Source organism: Serinus canaria, chromosome 2, assembly GCF_022539315.1.
Source record: "Serinus canaria isolate serCan28SL12 chromosome 2, serCan2020, whole genome shotgun sequence".
NCBI classification, from domain to species: Eukaryota; Metazoa; Chordata; class Aves; order Passeriformes; family Fringillidae; genus Serinus; species Serinus canaria.
The window spans coordinates 101219766-101238163 of NC_066315.1; the positions used below are offsets into that span (position 1 = coordinate 101219766).

The window sequence follows — 18398 nt, forward strand, 5'->3', positions numbered from 1 at the left end:
ACTATGTTTTTTAAAAAAACCTCAAGCAAGTGTTGATAAAGAGCTCATTTTTCCTTTGAAACAAAGCCACTATACTGTCTACTAGCTCCTCTTTGCCTTTTTCATTTAAGCAAAGAAACTTAAATAATTTAATTTCATAAAAATTTTCCTCTCTTGTGGGCATCCAAGGAGCTGGAAGCCCTCATACATTTGAGAAGAAAGCATAAGGCCTCACACTTTAACAGCATTGAGATCATCAAGGGATGTTTAAAGCACACTCAATAGCTGTACCATAACCAGAAATTATTAACAAGTCTCAAATATACTCACACAGTGTATCTCCTTCTTGGAAATAAATAATTTACTAAGGAAAAAAAAGTAATAAAGTCTTTGGAACCTTAAGCTTTCAAATGGCCCTAAAGGGTACTTCCACACACTTTAGTCTATTTTATAAAGAAAAAAAGGATGGTTACATATTTATAAGTACTCACTATGTGTGGCCAAAGAAGGAGCCACAATGGAACACATTGCAGACCTCTATGCCAAAAAATGGAAAAGTCATGGCAGCACATGTGAAAACAGCTCCCACCACTGAAATAAAAGTTGAAATCCTCCTGACTTCTGTGGAAAGATGAAACTGGGCTTCTTTACCAACTACTCTCTGACTACACAAACACAACAATCACCAGTATGATGAGACACATCTCTAATCAAGGTTGACTGAGAAGTAATGAGAATATACTTGCATCCTATTAGCTGTATGCATGTAGGTATCATACTGAATACAAATGAGGAGGTCTGAGAACAGAAGCACCAACAAGGACTGAAATGGCAGGTTTTAAATGTAGGGCTTGCTCCCAGCTGCTGCTCTGTGAACATGTCCCACTTGCAGCCATTGGAAGTGCAATTGCATCTTATGGCCCTGACTTCTGTGAACAAGAAGTCACAGAGGTACATAATGTACAACAAAGGTAGCCTTTAGACCTGAAACATTTGCTTTTATGGTCCTCTATACAACCTCAAATCAACAGTACTCATGGGAGAAGAAAAACTCTCTCCAATTAGCTCTGAGGAAATGTAAGCAGTCTGCATTGATCCTGTCCATACCTAAAACTTTTTCTAAGCAAGTCAGCACCACTTTCAGGCCATCCCTCTAGAAGAAGTGGACAATTTACCATCAGGCCCAGCAAATGTATGTGACTTTCACCTATTTCTGAAGGAGACCTCTTGTTGACTCCCATGCTTTCAACACTAGATCTACTCCTGAAAGTATACTGAGACATGACAAGACATATCCAACACCACTAAGAATTTATTTCAGCTGTTTTCTAGAAACAGAAAGGTGTGGATTTGAAGACTGAAGAGGACTCTGCCCTCTTCAAGGGAGATAAAATGTGGTTTTCTAGTACTCCATTGGCTTCTAGCAAGTGGGGAAGATGTGAAATCAGATCACAGTAATATTTCTGGAGCTCACCTATTCAGGGTGAAACTCAGCTACAAAAGTAGATGCTTTTAGCCTGGACAAACACAGCTGTTTTATTTTCCATCCCTGAATGCAAGGGATCACATCCAGCATGGGAACAAAACAACCTGAAGCTATGGGCAGGAAGTAGCAGAGTGAGGTATCATCTCCTGATCTCGCTGTCAGCCAAGGACTTCAGCAGAGGAACACAAACGAACAGCTTCAAATGGAAAGTCAGTGAAGGCTTGGCTGCCTTGCCACAAGCAGTAGAGGGGCCGAGGGTAATGCAGGATAGGTGTCCCTGTGGAAGGTCTGAACACTCATGGATGTTCTGGCCTGTGCTGCCACTGGCTCAGAGATGAGGCTGACATTCCTGGTGACTTCCACTACCAACCTCCCTTCACACTGCAATCCTTTTGAAGGATTCTGATTCTTCAGAAATCCTTCAAAAACAATCACACTTGGAATTTACTTCTCATTTTTCACCACCCACACATTTTCCTGGAAGAAAACATGACATAATTATGAACATAGAATGAACACAGTTCATTCTATTAACAAATAAATGGAATTATACATGTAATGATGCATGAAGAAATAGAAAATAGAAAAATATGCTTGTGATAAATTTATAAAAAAGTAGGAAAAAAGACTCAAAACATTTTTTCTTTTAAAGCATTTCAGAGTCAACACTGTTTTGGGACAGGAAGGTCAGATAGAAGAACTGGAAAGCAGAATCAGCACCACAAAGGAAATATAATTCCACAGAATTCTAAATCTGTGTTTGTGCCAATACAGTGTAGCAGTTCTTTTGTTCACATTTCAGAAATTTTTATAGTATTGCCAATAAAAAACCCTATTGAGACTGAAATAATTTTGAATGCACCAATATTCTAGTACAGGGACAAGAATAGATTAGGCCTCCTCTGAATATTTATCACTGATTAACATTTTGGTTTTCATTTATTTCCTGGAGGTTTTAGGGGTTAAAGGAAAATCTCCACTTGTCCTACTAGATTAAGAATGCCTTGAACAGTCATTTTTATGATCAGCTCTTTTCACTTTTAATTATTGACACATTTACTCATTTACCAGAAGCAGTCTAATTCAATAACAGCATACTAAGAAGTGCGACTATTTAGCTTCAAAAAGGTTTATAGAATACTTTGTTTGCTTCTGACCAATTAGAATTTACTATTTTTCCTCTGTTTTTCACTTTGTGCTTCCAATGTGAATTCAAAAGTTTAAACAGAACCCCATAGTACTTATTTCCCCTCTTGACAGCTTAAAACCATGCAAGACACCAACTTCTGTTCAGTTTTATGGAAAACTGTGACTCAACTTTCATTTGCATGGAATTTTCTATGTACACAAAAACTTCTCAGTGGTCAGCACTGACAGAAAATCAGATGAAGGGAAGGAAATGAATATTCAAAATTTTTGAAAAACGAAGACTTTTAAATGCACAGATACATCTGAGTGTCTTTCTCAGAGCTCTAAAATCATTGTTCTTGCAGTCAAACTCCCATTAGTGCAGAAAAGAACATTTTCAATATATTGTCTGAAGAAGGTGTTAAAAACTCGTCAATAACTGCAGTTATGGCTTGCACAGTGCTGAATTGTTACTCCAAGCAGACAAATGTGGCTCAGATACTTATTCAAATTTAAGCTATTTCAATGAAATTAAACTGAGTGAATTGCTGAAACATTATTTTATCCAAAACAGTATGTTCTGTAACTTTTGCTTAAAGTTGACAGTATTACTCTCTTCTTTGCTGCACTACTCTGTTTAACTGTAACACATCTGAATGCTCACCTGCACATTAAAACAGAGGCAATCCACATAATATTGCCTTAAAAACATTTGTCAAACTCTCCAGTGGCACAAACACCAGATTTGCAGACTCTGAAAACTACAGATTATTTAACCCACACTTTATTTCGAGTTAAAATTCAAATTGTTTAGCATTTTATGAATAAAATAAAAAGCTGTAAAAAGCTACAGATGGGAAACACTGAAATACACAGGGTTTTTAGTCACTACTTATATCTCTGAGTTTCTTTGTTTTCCCTTTGTCTCTCCTTAATTTTTCATTGTGATACATACAAAGTTCTATTTCAAATGTAAAAATCAGAGGCATATTTTTTTAATACAGAAATGAAGTAACACACTATATGACAGCTATGATTTAAAAATTACCTACTGGTTTTTTTGCATTGTTTCTGTTCTCTGTACATTGCTGATGTTGAAACATTTTAAAGTAGGTGTGATACTGACCAGAACCAGTACTAAACAGATGACAGAGATTCCTTCAGTTTGTTAAGAATTTATCCTGCTCATTTTATTCATATAATTACTTTCATGACTGGGTTTTATGTTTCCATTCTCTGTAATGTGATTAAGAAAAGCTCCCTCTCCTCCCAGCCCAATCTCAAATAGCCTCACAGATATCCTGACATGAAGATTACACATTACTAAGAGAATAGATTATTTTTCAAGCTAGGATGAACCAAATAGACCCATCTTTAGTGGATTACATCAAATTTGGATGACTCTTGTCACGAACGAGATATTAGATGCTTGGAATCATATTTTTCTCTCAGATATGTACTGGAATACTCAAACTTCCAGATTGGTTTTGTACTTGGGGGATGTAACACAGCTCCTGCAATGACTGACTATTACTTCTGTGGCAGCAAATTTTTTGATTGCCCTGAATAAAAGACAAACTGTTTCTACAGTGGAAAACATACCTAACTAGGCTACTTGTCCTTCCTAAAGGGTAGGGAAAGTTGATACTTTCTTCTAGTTCATGGGATCTTCTCCAGCTGTTCCTATCGCAGATCTGTAACACAGTGGCTCTGGGGATGCAGTGCCAGGACAGCTGAAAAAGCCACACCCTCTTGGCCAACCAGAAGCATCAATGGCCAGAGAAAAACTGCTGATATGACTCTGCAGTTTCTCCTCCCTATTCTTCTACTTATGCATGGCAGATGGAAAGGCCCCATTTCCAGAGAACATTAAAGGAACTATTATTTTAAAACAAGAAGTGGAGTATTTAATAAAACTAACATAATCACACTGATAACTGACTTCTAATCAAGTTGGGCTCTTTTTTGTGTACAGATAGCAATGGCTTGTATTTGTATTATGGGTTAGTTCACCATTTGGGAAATTTTATTAGCATTATTTTTATGCCTTCTTTGTCTTATTGTTTAACTTCAGCTCTTCTTCAGTTGCTCTGTGGAAAATGTACTTATGCTTAAGAGCATAGATGCTTTGGCTGCACTGTCTTACAGAAAAACTGACATTTGACTCTGTAACATACTAGGGGAAATAAAAGGAAGAAAAGGAAACAGCAACTCCCATGGCACTCCTGTATCCTCTTAACATTTTCTTGTAACTATACTGTTTTATAGATGAAACTGTCACTGCAAAAATGACAAATATAACACATAAAAGAACGAAAATGGGCAATAAATCACAAGTGACACTTCAGCCCATTGAAATGCATTCAGTCAGTGCTGCAGAAAGTAGGAACATTTCCTTGTTTTTCATTCTGCCCAGCTGAGAAGAGGACCAGAATCCTTGAACAATCGGTACAACAATCGTTGGGGCCATCACATAAAAACAGGCTTAGAATTTCACTTTGGAAAGCCAGATCCATTCTCATTCTGCTTTCCTTGTCACTTATCTTGCAACAGCACTGCAATATGGCTTTGACTTTACAGCACACAGGTGCTTATTCTCCCCTGGATAACTACCCACAACTCCAACTAATGCAAATGTTGCCCAGAAGTATCAAAACAAGAATAACCTTCTAAAGTAGTGTATTGAACCTGCAGATAGACATGCCTGCCCATAGGTTTGTTATTACAGACTCAACTAAGAAATAGTGGGTTCTACATTGCCCAAAATAGCACTTCAAGTTTTAGCATGCCAGAGTACATCTAAATCAATGTTACATGGTCCAGGATGGAGGAAAAAATGAATGTCAAAGTCTGCCCAGTACATTGTTATACCTCAGATGCATTGTAAAGCAGCAAAACCACTGAGGTAAATAGCAAAACACACTTTCTCAAATTTATGCTGTTGGTTTTTGTGTTAATAAAAAAACTGTGGTTTCAGTAATGCAGTACAAAACTGGAGTAAATCTCTTGACATAAAAAAAAATTCCATGAAGTTGTGATTTAATCAATCAAAGATTTCAGTTTATTTTTTTCCCTTTTACAGTGGGATGGCTGAGAACAGAATGTGACCCAGAACACTGCAATAAATCTTGCTATGTACTGAATGCACATCTTAAGAAATGTGTATATTTTATTATGGTGCTAACTTGGTAAGGGAAAAGAAAATTACTAGGATTATTTTATGACTGCTTTTAACTTGTTTATAAAATAAGGAGATCATCTAGACCTTAAGGTGTGCAGGACAAAACTAATTTGTTTTAAGCTTCTGCCCCTATCTTTTACAAAAAAAAAAAAATCTTCCCAATCATTAGGTAACGGTTACTTTACAAAACTTCTGACAGATCCTGCTGCATTTCATTTGTACCAAGAATTTAATGTATGAAGAATGTACAATACAGAGCTCTCTCTTGCAGCTGGATGTGTAATTACAATGGGTCGTAAAAAGGGCGTTCTATGGAAATCAGTCTTAATAATATCCAGCAAAGTAGTGGCTGCTCCACTAAATCACAAATGGAAATACTTTAATTCAAATACAAGTAGCTCAGACATATTTCAACAATTAAGTAAATGCCTGACAGAATGAACACCCTAATCATGATTCCAAGCATGCTGTTTTATCAGAATGCAGAGAACAAAATATATGAGGGCCAAGTGAATACCAAATATGGCCAATTTAAACCTATTAGATGAAGTGTCTCTTACAGAATACTGAAACAAACTGCAAATGATTTCAGTATTTCTCAAAAAGATGGATTTTTTTATTCAACTTTGAAGTTAAGACTATACAATCACAGTTTTATGTGGTAAGTTTTCTGATAACATTCTACATGATTTCAATTGTAAGTTAAACCATATTTGTTATGAAAACATGGAGACAGTATCATGAGTACTACCATGCTTCATGTATACATATCTTTTTTCCTTGAACACAGGTGTAAGATATTCTCTGTCTGCTGAAGGACAGGGTCAATTGAGTAGATCTCAAGTTAGTTACTTTTTGTAAGGTAACACTGAAAGCTAAACACTATCCCCCAAATTTGAATTCCTTAGCTACTACCCTCTTGGATCACTGATAATTACGTATTGACTAAACACTGATTTCCCTGTTTTGGCTTCCAAGAGTCAAAATCATACAACTGTATGATTTTACACTATGTTATCTTATTCTATAACTCAAGGACAACTAAACTTTAGGTATTTAAGTGCAAGGAAAAGTTCTCTTTGCTACGGGCTGCAAAGGCAACCTGGAGTGGCTGTCAAGATATTTAGGGCAACTAGCCTGTAATCCTTTAAATGGAAGACCTGTTATTTTTATATGAAAAAGGAAGGAGAATGGAAGGACAAAGAGAAATTAATAATGCATTGTTTATCAACTGCACCAGTAAGAGGCAAGACAATGATGACGAGGATGGAGGAAATAAGTGCAAGCAGAATTAGCTTGAAAGCTGAGCTGTATTATCATGATATTTGTGAAGAAGAAGACCTTTCAAATTTGGTAACGATATTCAGGAATGCAGCCAAGATTTTAAACTTTCATTATGCAAGAAGCATCAACTTTCAATGTAAAGAAACCCGAAAATGCCATCCTTGACCTTCCCACTGCTGCTTATGTATCTCCTCAAATGCTAAAAGATGAAAGTAATTTCTTGATCTCAAATATAATTACTTTGGTTCTTAGCAAAGAAGTGAGGAAAAAGCACTGAACAGAAAATGCTAAGTGACATTTAACAGTTACAGCCGTGGGGCTTGTGGTAACTACAGTTAGAACCCTGTACTTTCACATAAACAAATCCTTTTACATGGAAATCCTTTCCACAGTCTTGAAATTTATAGGAGAGAAATGTGGGGACAATGTGTATCACTCTTAGCTCCCTCATGTGTGGTCCAATTTCTGTAAACCTCCTTTAAGAAAGCCTTTGTGCTTCTCAGGGGTACTGCAGATCCCATTACTGCTGTACTGCCCTGAAGTTGAAAAGACTGCCCTAAGGACCCCTAGACAGGATGTCTCCCTAGAAAACCAGGAATTCTTGTTGCTGTCATGGGACAACCATGTGGGCTGGATGAGGTTTCTTTGCTACTGCAGTTGTGGCAAATGAGGAGGAAGATGTTTCTTTCCTTTTGAGCACAGTCTTTCAAACATAAGATGGGGGTGGGAAGATGACGAGGGTATTTCAAAGGCTTTCTAATACATTTCACAAATAGCTATAAATGCTGTTGGTGGGTATAATCTGATATGTTTTTTTTCACAACAAAATTAGATTCTGGTAGAACATTTTTATTTTCTTTTCAAGAAAAAGGAAACAAATTTCACAGATCTGACAGACAACCCCAGACTGCCAATGCCACCAGTGACAAAGCAATGAAATAAACCCTATGTTAGCCAGCTATCCATATCTCTTTATAGCCGGCTAGCCATATTTCTTTTCTCTCACTGTTAAGTACTGTGGTCATCTTCTTGTGGAACAGGCATGTCTCCAGTGTTATCTATAGCTACCCAGTTTTGCATTGAAATAAAAAAACTAAAACATGAGAAGAGAAACACTTCAATCTCCACATGGAAAAATATAGCTTATTTGAATTCTGTAATAAAGAAATCAAAACTTGAAATTCAAGGATATGGAAGAGATCCTGTCTCTTCAATGCTTTATTTGAATTGTCAAGCAAAAATTAACTGAGGTATAAATATGTATGCAGACACATCTTCTGCCAAGCAGCAGTAACAAGAACAAGCTACTTAATGGCATTGTAAGTATGTTATTCTGGTTAGTTCATACATTAATAGAAAATAAAAGTATATCATGCAGCAATTTTGTCTTGACTGACAAGGTAACTTGGGCATTATGGATCGCTCAGCTTTGTTATTATAACACATACCCCAGAATTAAAAGCTAGAGCAGACATGTCACTAATCCTCTTATCTTAAGCTGAATCATTTAACTGCCTCTTATTTACTGTAGCGGTATCCAGATACCAGTCATCTGAACTCTTCTTTTAGGTATCAATGTGCTTTCCCAAGGAACTATGCCAGTATTCTTCAAAAAGGCAAAGATTTATCATACGCTAGAGCTGATGGACTAGGTTCACTTCCCCCATTAGATACGTCATCACTTCTGGTTCTAGAGTTTTAATGCTTTTTGGTTCTCTTTGAAAATAAAAATGTTTACAAATCCCTGAAAGGTTTTAGGCACAGGTTTCTTTTCTGACAAAATCAATCATTTTCCCAGGTTCACAAAGGTTTTCTAGCATATTCTGAGCCATCCTTCAAGCCATATACAGCCTAGTAATGGTTCCACTTGAATACTGAGTTTACTTTGACAATTAGATTTTAAATTCTTAAGTCTTGCTCATTCTCATATGTCACATTCTAGGTTGCTTTACTTTAATCCTAGAACTCATGTATGACAAAAATAAAAAGAAATCTTTTTTTATTTCTTTATTTTAATTTCTTTCATATTGAAATTTTGCCAGAAAACAAGATCTTCCTTCCACTGCACAGGAAAAAAACCTCAATCCACTAATATCAGATCTTTATCCTAACTTGCACATCCAACTTTTAAGCCTCAATTTTTTAGAAATTCTAATGTCTTGATTTATTAACAGAGAAAAAAATAAACAGGTACACAGATATATATATCTATATGCAAACTTTCATTTAATTTATGGATGGAGCAAGACAAGATCTCTTTACAACACGAGGCTTGAAGGAACACTCCACAGATGACACACACAGTGGGCACATGCAGTGGAATCGTACATACAGGGACATGTGTGTGAGTTTTGGTGCCAAGCACACCACTGAATTCAATGGAGCTGAGGAAAAAGAATTATAAACAGAAAGGAACTTTTAACACAGGAAACTGTTCATGAGCAGAGAAGGAAGAAACTGTCAGGGGAAAGGAGCCAAGGAAAAAGAGACAGAATGGGCATGGTGACTTGTCTGTACTTGAACATCTGACCTGTTAGCTGGTCGTCGCCTGCAGCAGGGGCGATGCGAATGTATGGTGTTGTAAGCTGAGTCACGATTATCGCAGCTAAGGCAAAGGAAGAGTTCCAGGTCAGCATGCATGAGGGAAAGAAAAGCCAGACTGAAGCTACGCCAGCAAGAAGAATCTTGGTCAGTTGTTTATTGTCTGAACTTCACAAATGAAAACCAAAAAACTCCCACAAGTTCCTTTTTGTCTTTAGTTGTTAGTGTGGTTATTCTGCAAATTAATAGGCTGTCGTGTGTGAATTTCATTCAAGAAAAGGACTCAAAGCACATTATTTACTGCATTTGAGGAAACTGGAGACTCTTTGGCTCTGCCAGTCACAGCACTAAGCTTTCTAAGTGAAAACAAGCTGATTATTCAGAGTACTCCAATATCAACTTCTCCAAGTAATTTGAGCTAGTTTCACTTTTATTTTCCAATTTCATAATACTACATTTTTCCTACAATTTTTTAAAGACAACTTTATGTAAAGCATTTTTGAGCTAGTTAAGATTAACTTTTCTTGTACCCACTTGGGTCACTGTTCTAAAAATGCATGCACTACCCATATACTTAATGTTCAGCGTACAGAGAATGACTGCTGAGAGGTGGCACACTTTTATTAGGTGTGTGCGCAACTGTCCCAGGTCTGAGTTTCAAGTTCACAAGAAAAAGCTGAAAACCCTGCCTTGTTTGTACCCCAAAATATCCAGACTTTTCTGACAGAGTTACAACAACAACTCCCTGCTACAGACAACTGTTACTGTGGCTCACATTAATAAAATTTGTTATTTTATTGTTTTCTAGCAGTTCTATGATTGCCTCTAAATGGTTAAGCGTGCTGTGATACATATACATTAAGGAATATTAAAAAAATTAAAAGGTCAGATCCAACACGATGCAGCTGGAGAATGATGCAAAGAAAAAATATTGGAAAATTAAGGACAAAATTATATGAAAGATCACTCATTTACATAGAACAGCCTGGGTGCTATTAGAAATGTGGCAGCGAGAGAGGAAAATAGATCATCTACCATCTGCAGACAATTAAACTCAAAACTGCTGCTGCATAATATTTGGAAATATCCCTCTGCAACACTGAAATGCAGTGTTGATAGTAGCTTCTAGAGTACTGTTGCTATTGGATTTAAAATATTATAATATCCTTTTCTCTCTCATAATTAATGAAAGCCTTCCAATATTGCAAAATTAGAACAATGATGCCTCCCTCTTGAGAACTGCATTCCTAGGAGATAAGCAAGATGTTTCTATCCAGACAGTGTTGTAAGTCATATCAGGAAATATAGTCTTAATATAAATCACAAACCACCACAAAGTTGATAATAATAAACTTGGAGGAGTTTTGGAATGTTTTCAACTTAGTCTGTTGAGATTTTACAGTCATTTAGCTTGAAGAAAGAGTAGGAATATGAAAGCCATATTTCAAGCAATATATGACAACCTTTATTACCACTGGTACAAAAAGCTATGCCGGATTTTTGTTTGTTTGTTTGTTTAATTATCTTGTCAAAAATAATGGCAGTGGAAACCCTGCAGTCTCCCCATTTGTATATACACCAAATAGTCACAGAGGTCCCAGAAGCCTTTCTCTACAGAAAACTGAGATCAGGAGACTCCACATCATAATAATGTGCTGTAAGATCCTTCTACTAACAAAGTCACTGGCAAAGGCTTCCTATGACTTCATTAGAAACAGAAGGAGAACTTTCACCTCTACAAAAATCAAACCTTCTCATCCTCATTTATATTTGCAATCACTGCAATCAGGATTTTTATATGATCTCTAAAAGAACACACTTAACAGAGGTTTCATTTGTAAAAATGTAATGGTCGTAAAACAAGATCATTTTTTAAAAGGGTACAAACTAAGGTTGTTTAAAATATACTTGATGGAATGAGAAAGTATTATCTAGCTACTGACTCCAGACATGCATTTGACCCAGTAGAATTAGGCTGCACTCTTCTGGAGATAGGCTGTATTCTAACAGGAAACCTGTCAGTATGATAATAAGCTATCTGCTGGACTTGGTCTCTGATACAGCAACAAGGTTTAATGTCTGCCACTTGAGCCCATGCTTGGCAGTGCATTATTCCTGCTGACATCAGTGGGAGGGAAGAGGGTACTCAAGGTACAGAACAGTTTTGCTGGATCTGGGACATTACCATTACGTTTATATTACAGTTACGTATTTTTATTTTACAAAAAATAAAGAAGTGTATGGTGGGCCACAGAATGAACACTGCAGGACAGTGATACAACCAACTCTTAGTGACCTTAAGAAGGTCTTAAGGGCATCAACAACTTTATTATCAGGAAGTGAGATAATTAAAGGGAATATAACAAGCAAGTGACATAGCTCTGCTCGTGACATGCTCTGAATCCCCATACTGATCCTCAGGGCACATTTCAAACAGGCTAACCACAATGAGGTGGCTTGGCCAATCTCAGCTGGCTCAGGGGAGCAACTTAAAAGTTGCCTTGAGTGACCTGGATCCTAGAAAGGGCTCTTAATCCTACGAAGGGCTCTTGATCCTAGAAATTGCACAGGCCTTTATCCAGTAATATACTTACATCTCTACTTTAAGTTGGAACAGCCGTGAAGCAGTCAATGAGATAATTCTCTGTGTGCAAAAGCAGGTACACGATTGACTTGATTAGGGCCCAGCTGGTCAGAGCATGGTGCTAGAAACACTGAGGCTGTGGGTTCAACTGACACATAGGCAACCACTTAAGAGCTGGATTCGATGGTCCCTTGCAATTCAGAATATTCTGTGGTTCTGCAAAACCAAACGGCTTCTCACACACAGTGTGTCTACTGATTCCAGTGGCCTACACAAGGCTCTAAGTATTTTCAGGATCAGACCTTAATTCAAAAGAAGGTTGCACCAGTTTTATGCGTGAATGGCCTGAAGCACTTCCTCTGGCTTTAAAAACACTGAACTTGAACTCCTGAAGATAAGAGAAGCCTAGATGACGAATATTTCAGGAATGTTACTAGTATGTGGAAACTAGATGTGGTACTGGAGAGCGTTCCCAACCTTATTTGTCAGGAGCACTCCAGCACATAAATAGATGGACACAATAAGCACATAGAGCTTAAGTAGCTCACTGTCTAGGAGCTACACTGTAGTCTCAAAGCTCAGTGGAAAATGGTGCAAGTCTAAGAAATCTGGCCAAGTGGTCAGAGCAGCTGTTGCCTACTGGGGTACAAACAATGTGAATGTACTGAGCTGTACCGAGCTGTTCATGGGGATTAAGCAGAAGGAGAGGAGATTGGGAGAGGACAATTTTAGGTCTTGTCCCAATGCAGGTATAGTGATTTCTGACATACAAACATAGAGAATTTTTGCTGTTTGCTTCTAATGCAAATGTGGGAGGTTCAAAGAGGGCAAAGAATTCTGCTTTTCCCTAAAGTATCTCATTTAGATCCAAAGGGAGAACATCTGCACAGACAGCAACTTTTAATATCATATTAAAATATGTCATGATCTTCATTTAATCTTTTTAAATTAATACAGATTAAAAATATAACACAAGCATTCAGTTTAAAATCATGAAAATCAGTGCTTTACTGTAGCCCCCCAAGGAAATTTTCCTCCAGAGACTAAAAATACCATCAAGGCTACTTCTGGTTTGAAAAAAAAGTCCTCACAACAACATCTAACATTATTTTATTATGAAAAAATCTGAAATATGCTTTCAAAACAGGAATGTAGGGAGATTTTATTAAAATAAAAGCTGCATTCCTCACATCTCCATTGCCAAATGGGTTTGCTCAAAGTAGCTTGTTGCTATGGGAGCTATTCCAATCCACAAAGTTACCCTCGCCTCTCAAATGAGAGAGTAAAAATTTTCAGTCAGTCAAGTAATTTAAACAGTTGAATATCCATTAGTGATCAGAAATACAAATCTTCAAAAAATTTAAAACCCATTCCTCTAATCATCTGTTATGATTTCTGATGTACCCTAGTTCACCCCTGATATCTCTGAAGATACTTGAAAACAATACAGGATTTCACTTATATCTGGAGTTAAACTCTCATCTGTATTATATTTGGGTTGAGTTCAGATATTTGATAGATTTCTGTGGTTTTGTAAGCAGTCAGTTAGTATATTGAAATTAAAACTACTTCCTTTGGTTTGGAAAAGAGAAGAAGCCGGGAATCAGTTCAAACAGGCATGAAAATGAATTTGTCAGATTAGGGAGTATACAAACTTTCAGCAGGGGTAACTTCATGCTAACATTTCTGTTACTTTTAAGTAATGACATTCTCAACCCATTTAGACTTTGAGGTGCTGATGAAATTGTGAAGTCTCTACGTAAAGGAAATCACGATGGAATCACTTCCATTAGGGAGGGTCACTAGAAACAATCATGATCTCCTGCAAGGTGCAGTGGTATGGGGATGAAGTAGTTTTTGCTTCATGCTCTTCCCAAACTGCCAGGTAGCATTACTTGTTCCTACTCACAGCAGCAAGTTCTTTCCTGTTCCTCTACTACCATCTCCAAGTCAATTGTGCTATTCCACCACTTCTTTCTCAGGCCAGCTAAAGGTGCTAAAAAGGTGAGACTACAAAGATAATCACAGATAGATCTAGCCCCCAAACGATGAATAGATCAGCAACATGTTTATGTTTCCCTGTTTGGAGACAAAACCTATAGCCAGTACTGTCTTAATTATACATATTTGTCTCACAAATGGTAGTATCATCTGCTGACAGATGAGTAAATATAGTTGATCTGTCTCATTAAAATGAAGAACATGGTATCTCCACTTCTCTTTTATACAGCAATTAAGTTAAGGTAATTGCTTACAAGTAAGGGGCAATTTTTCACTACGGATGTATAAGCAGTCAGTATGTACTCTGCAACTGGCAATTTTACAACTCTACTATATAAATACATATATATATGTAAGTAAGTGAGATCATATAAAAACCCAGAGAATGTATTTTAAAAGCCCTGTGTTCAAGCAGACAACCAAAAGTAATTCATATATTTATGATTACAAACAAACAAACAAGCAAATTTTCTAAATCTCAGCAAAGGATTCTATGAAAATTCTATAATATGTTTAGTGATCTGTTTTAGCAATATAAACACTTCTGGAAGTTTCCAAACATCATGTGCAGGGAAGGTCAACAAGCTGAAGTACAGAATAAATGACATAATCCAAACATACCTTTTGTGGCTACCCTGACGCAGTCAATTTTAGTTTCCTGTGTCAAACAAAGAGGGAAAAGGTCACATCTTGTGTTTCTAGACAAAGAAAGTCATCCATTATCATATTCTTAAAAGTACTGATAAATTTTCAGAGCAGAATGTGCCTCATTCCATATTTAACTGCTTATTAGCTAACTCCAAAGTGCTTTCATAATATGGACAAGCACTGCTTGGGTATGGTATGTAAACATTTCACTTAAGATTCCTCTAAAAGCAGAAAATGTGGAAGATATTCGCAGGAGCACAGGCAAGTGTTCAGCTTTTTAACTGGCAATGTAATGACCTTGGGAGATTTTTCTTTTTCTTACAGCAAGTATAGTTTGAGGCATCATGTCAGACAACTTTAGGAAGAAAAAATAATCAATGGTTTTTCACATTTGTGCACTGTCGGTGCACTGTGAATGAGAGAGCATTATGGTTTCTGGCAGAAAACATTTCCAAGCTGTCAGCACAGACAGCCAAAGCTTATCAAGAATTGAAGGGCTCTGGGTAGGTCTGTCCAGGAAATGAAAAACAATTCCAGGAAGAATTAGCCTGATGAAACATGATCTGTGAGGATCTTTTTACACACTTTTCATTTCAGTTCCATCTACCTCTTTTTCCTTTTACTTTGTTTGCAGAAATGGACAAAAAAAAAAAAAAAAAGTGATTTCTAATTCAATCAGGACAACCAAATGAGAAAAAGGGAGATCAAGATGTTACAAACTAAGGTAACAGGACTGGACATGCCAAGACAGATGTGCTAAAACCCACAATCATGTTTGGTTTAAATGTAACCAAAGAAATCACAACATTTTCTTGTTCAAAGCAAGAAAAAAAACCAAAAAGGAAGAAAAAAAGCCAGTCAAACACAGTCACTGGACAGCTTTTAGCTAATAAGACAGAATGGTAACATACTACTTTGCCTGCTCACTACTGACAAAATGTGTGGTTTTCCCCTCCTTTTTCCTGTAACCTTTAATCATTAAGCAATATTGTGTTAGGAAAACTGCTATTTTTTAAACTCAGTGTGTTAAATTTCACGGTTACTTCATTTTCTCATTAGCAACTAAATTGGGTATCCTGCTAGTTGATGCCAATCATTTATTTACACACAAACACTGTATAAAATCATGCCTGTTGCAAGACCTACCCCATTGGCTCTGCTAGCAGCTTGGAAATAGATGCTGTAGCTCTTATGAGGAAGGAGAGGAGTATTCCAGAAACCACTGTAGGTTTTGTTATCACCAATAGTAAAAGGCTGAGCAGCTAGTAAACCATTGGCTGGAATCTCTGCAGCAAAGTAGTACTGGGAATTCAAGAGTGAGGCATTCTGGAAATGAATGGGCACTGGGTAGCACTTTAGGATTTCAGTTGTTTTTTTGGTCCTCCGTGGGCGCTCTTCCTCAACAACGATTTGATAGACACTAAGAGTGTAGAAAGGAAAGAACAAAAGAAACAGTGGTTATTTTAAAACTTGGGCAGTCAAACCATCCTAAAACCATAACAGTGTACCAGTGTTTATTGGAAAAAAAACAACTGTTAAAAGCAAAGAACACAGGAAAAAAATGACATTTAATATTCAGGTGATAGATTCAAGTTTTCAAATTCATTTTGTTCTGGAAAGACAAAAATAGCCATACACACCACAGCTTTTCACACAAGTGAATGCACAGCACGTTTTCCTGTTCAAACTCTGGTACAGAAAAATTGTGTTTAATCAGTGCTAAAATGTGAAATTAAGTATTATTTTGTTCACCAAAGCAAGCATAAAGCTATAGAGTCCCTTCTCTAACCTGTTATCTTACCTAAATGAAATTAAATTAGTACTAAGATAAAAAGGAAGACATAAATTACAGAGAGACAGGGACCAGTATTTACCTAACTGTTGGCATTATAAGTATTTATAAAATCATAAAGTAAAGTTTCAGTGGCATATTAACTATTGCTGAGCAAGTATAAAACACTTTTTGATGGAAGTTATTATCACTCAGCAAAGCACTTTCACACATCTCATAGATAACCATACTTTTCAGTTTCTGCATTCTACAAAGCAAGTCAGTTTGCACTTGCAGTCTCTGCTGTACTGGGACCTACAGAGAACAGTCCATCCCTCCCCACTGTAAAGGTGCTATGGACATTCAAACAGGAACAAAGAAATTGCAATTTCTGCTGTATATGCAAACAGTGTAATCATTATACCCTTGCAGTTGCTGTAAAAGACCGAGTCAGTGCTTTTAAATTCGTGATGTGGGAAGTCCATGTCTCTAAAGAGGACTGGCTTACAAGTTTATTGCTTCACTGGGGACCAGTGATTCTTAATCAGTATTTGTCTCCTGGAGTCTTGAATCCCAGTAAACAAGTCTGTCTAGATAATTGATGTTAAAGTGGCAACGTGTCCTCATAACTTGTTACTGGATGTAGATGCGTATCATCTACATCCAGTAACAAGTTACGATCTTTCAAGTTGACAGCTCATAAAAACCAGCAATCTCTGCATGGGAAGCTTCTTGAAGATGAAGAAGAGTCCACAGAGTCTCCTGACATGTTACTGTTTCTGTCATCTGTAGGTAGAGAATTATGTTTACAGAAGATTCTGCCCAAAGTACAGGGACACACGGGCTGAGCTTCTGCAGGACCATCTCACTCTGGACCCAACAGAGTTTATTGGTTTAGTCATATCCCTGCACAGCTATGGCTACTTCCCTTCTAGAGGCAAATCTGGTTTAGAAATAAAGTGATGAACTGTCCAATGACAGAAGGGATGGTGCTTTAACAACCTGGAGGGGAAGGCATCCTTTGACCAGAGGAGGGGGTCAGACTAGATGATCTTTAAAGGTCCCTTCCAGCACAAACCATTCTATGATTCTGTGACACCACCATTTAAGGTCTGCAGAGTCTTTATAGTCAAATATCACCAAGGGGCAGAAAATGCCAATTTTCTTGACCATCTTACTGTTTTTTACCAGACTTACTGATAATATGCCACAGACCTTGTTGACTGTATTTTTAAGATCTAGCATCTCCAGTAGGAGATGCTGCACTTCTATGCTCACAAAAAACTCCCAGAAAGCTAACACTGAGAATGCACCTTTCCTTCTGCTTGATTTAGACTTTCAATATGGTAGAGCTTTAGCTCAATGTTAACACACTTAAACCTATCTGCCTTCATGAAGGTGTCTACACACCTACAGTTCCAAGAGACCTGAGCAGAAAGAAGGCGCCCACTTTTAGGTCAACCTAATTGCTTCTCAGATTCCACTGATTATAACAACTAAATACTCAGCTCACATGTAGACATCTAAAAGTAGACACTCAAATTTAAATGTTTTAATTTAATGCTGAACTTCATGCATCTACCCATGCATGAATTTAGTACAGCCAGGGACAGAGGAATGTCTTGAGGGTTCCCTTGAAGGCCTCTGCTTGTACATTGTGCAGCTCTGTGCAACAAGAGATATTCTGCTTCATATCAAGCAGAAACATTTTCATTAGTTGATTAATTCCACGCTGAGTAGTAAATGAAGGTCAATCCACAGCTATGTTTATTTGATCCTGTGGGAACTGATTTGT

General features: G+C 37.2%; 1 protein-coding gene across 6 annotated transcripts in view; it reads right to left on the reverse strand.

The window, feature by feature from the left end:
- The window catches only part of PTPRM (protein tyrosine phosphatase receptor type M), a 443671-nt gene that overhangs the window by 161525 nt on the left and 263748 nt on the right, over nt 1-18398 (reverse strand). For all 6 annotated transcript variants that reach the window (XM_050971530.1, XM_050971533.1, XM_050971531.1 and 3 more), the window contains exons 12-13: nt 15979-16252; nt 14806-14842 (exon numbers count right to left, since the gene is read on the reverse strand). In XM_050971530.1, the coding sequence (XP_050827487.1) occupies nt 14806-14842; nt 15979-16252 (311 nt within the window). The remainder of the gene's footprint in view (nt 1-14805; nt 14843-15978; nt 16253-18398) is intronic.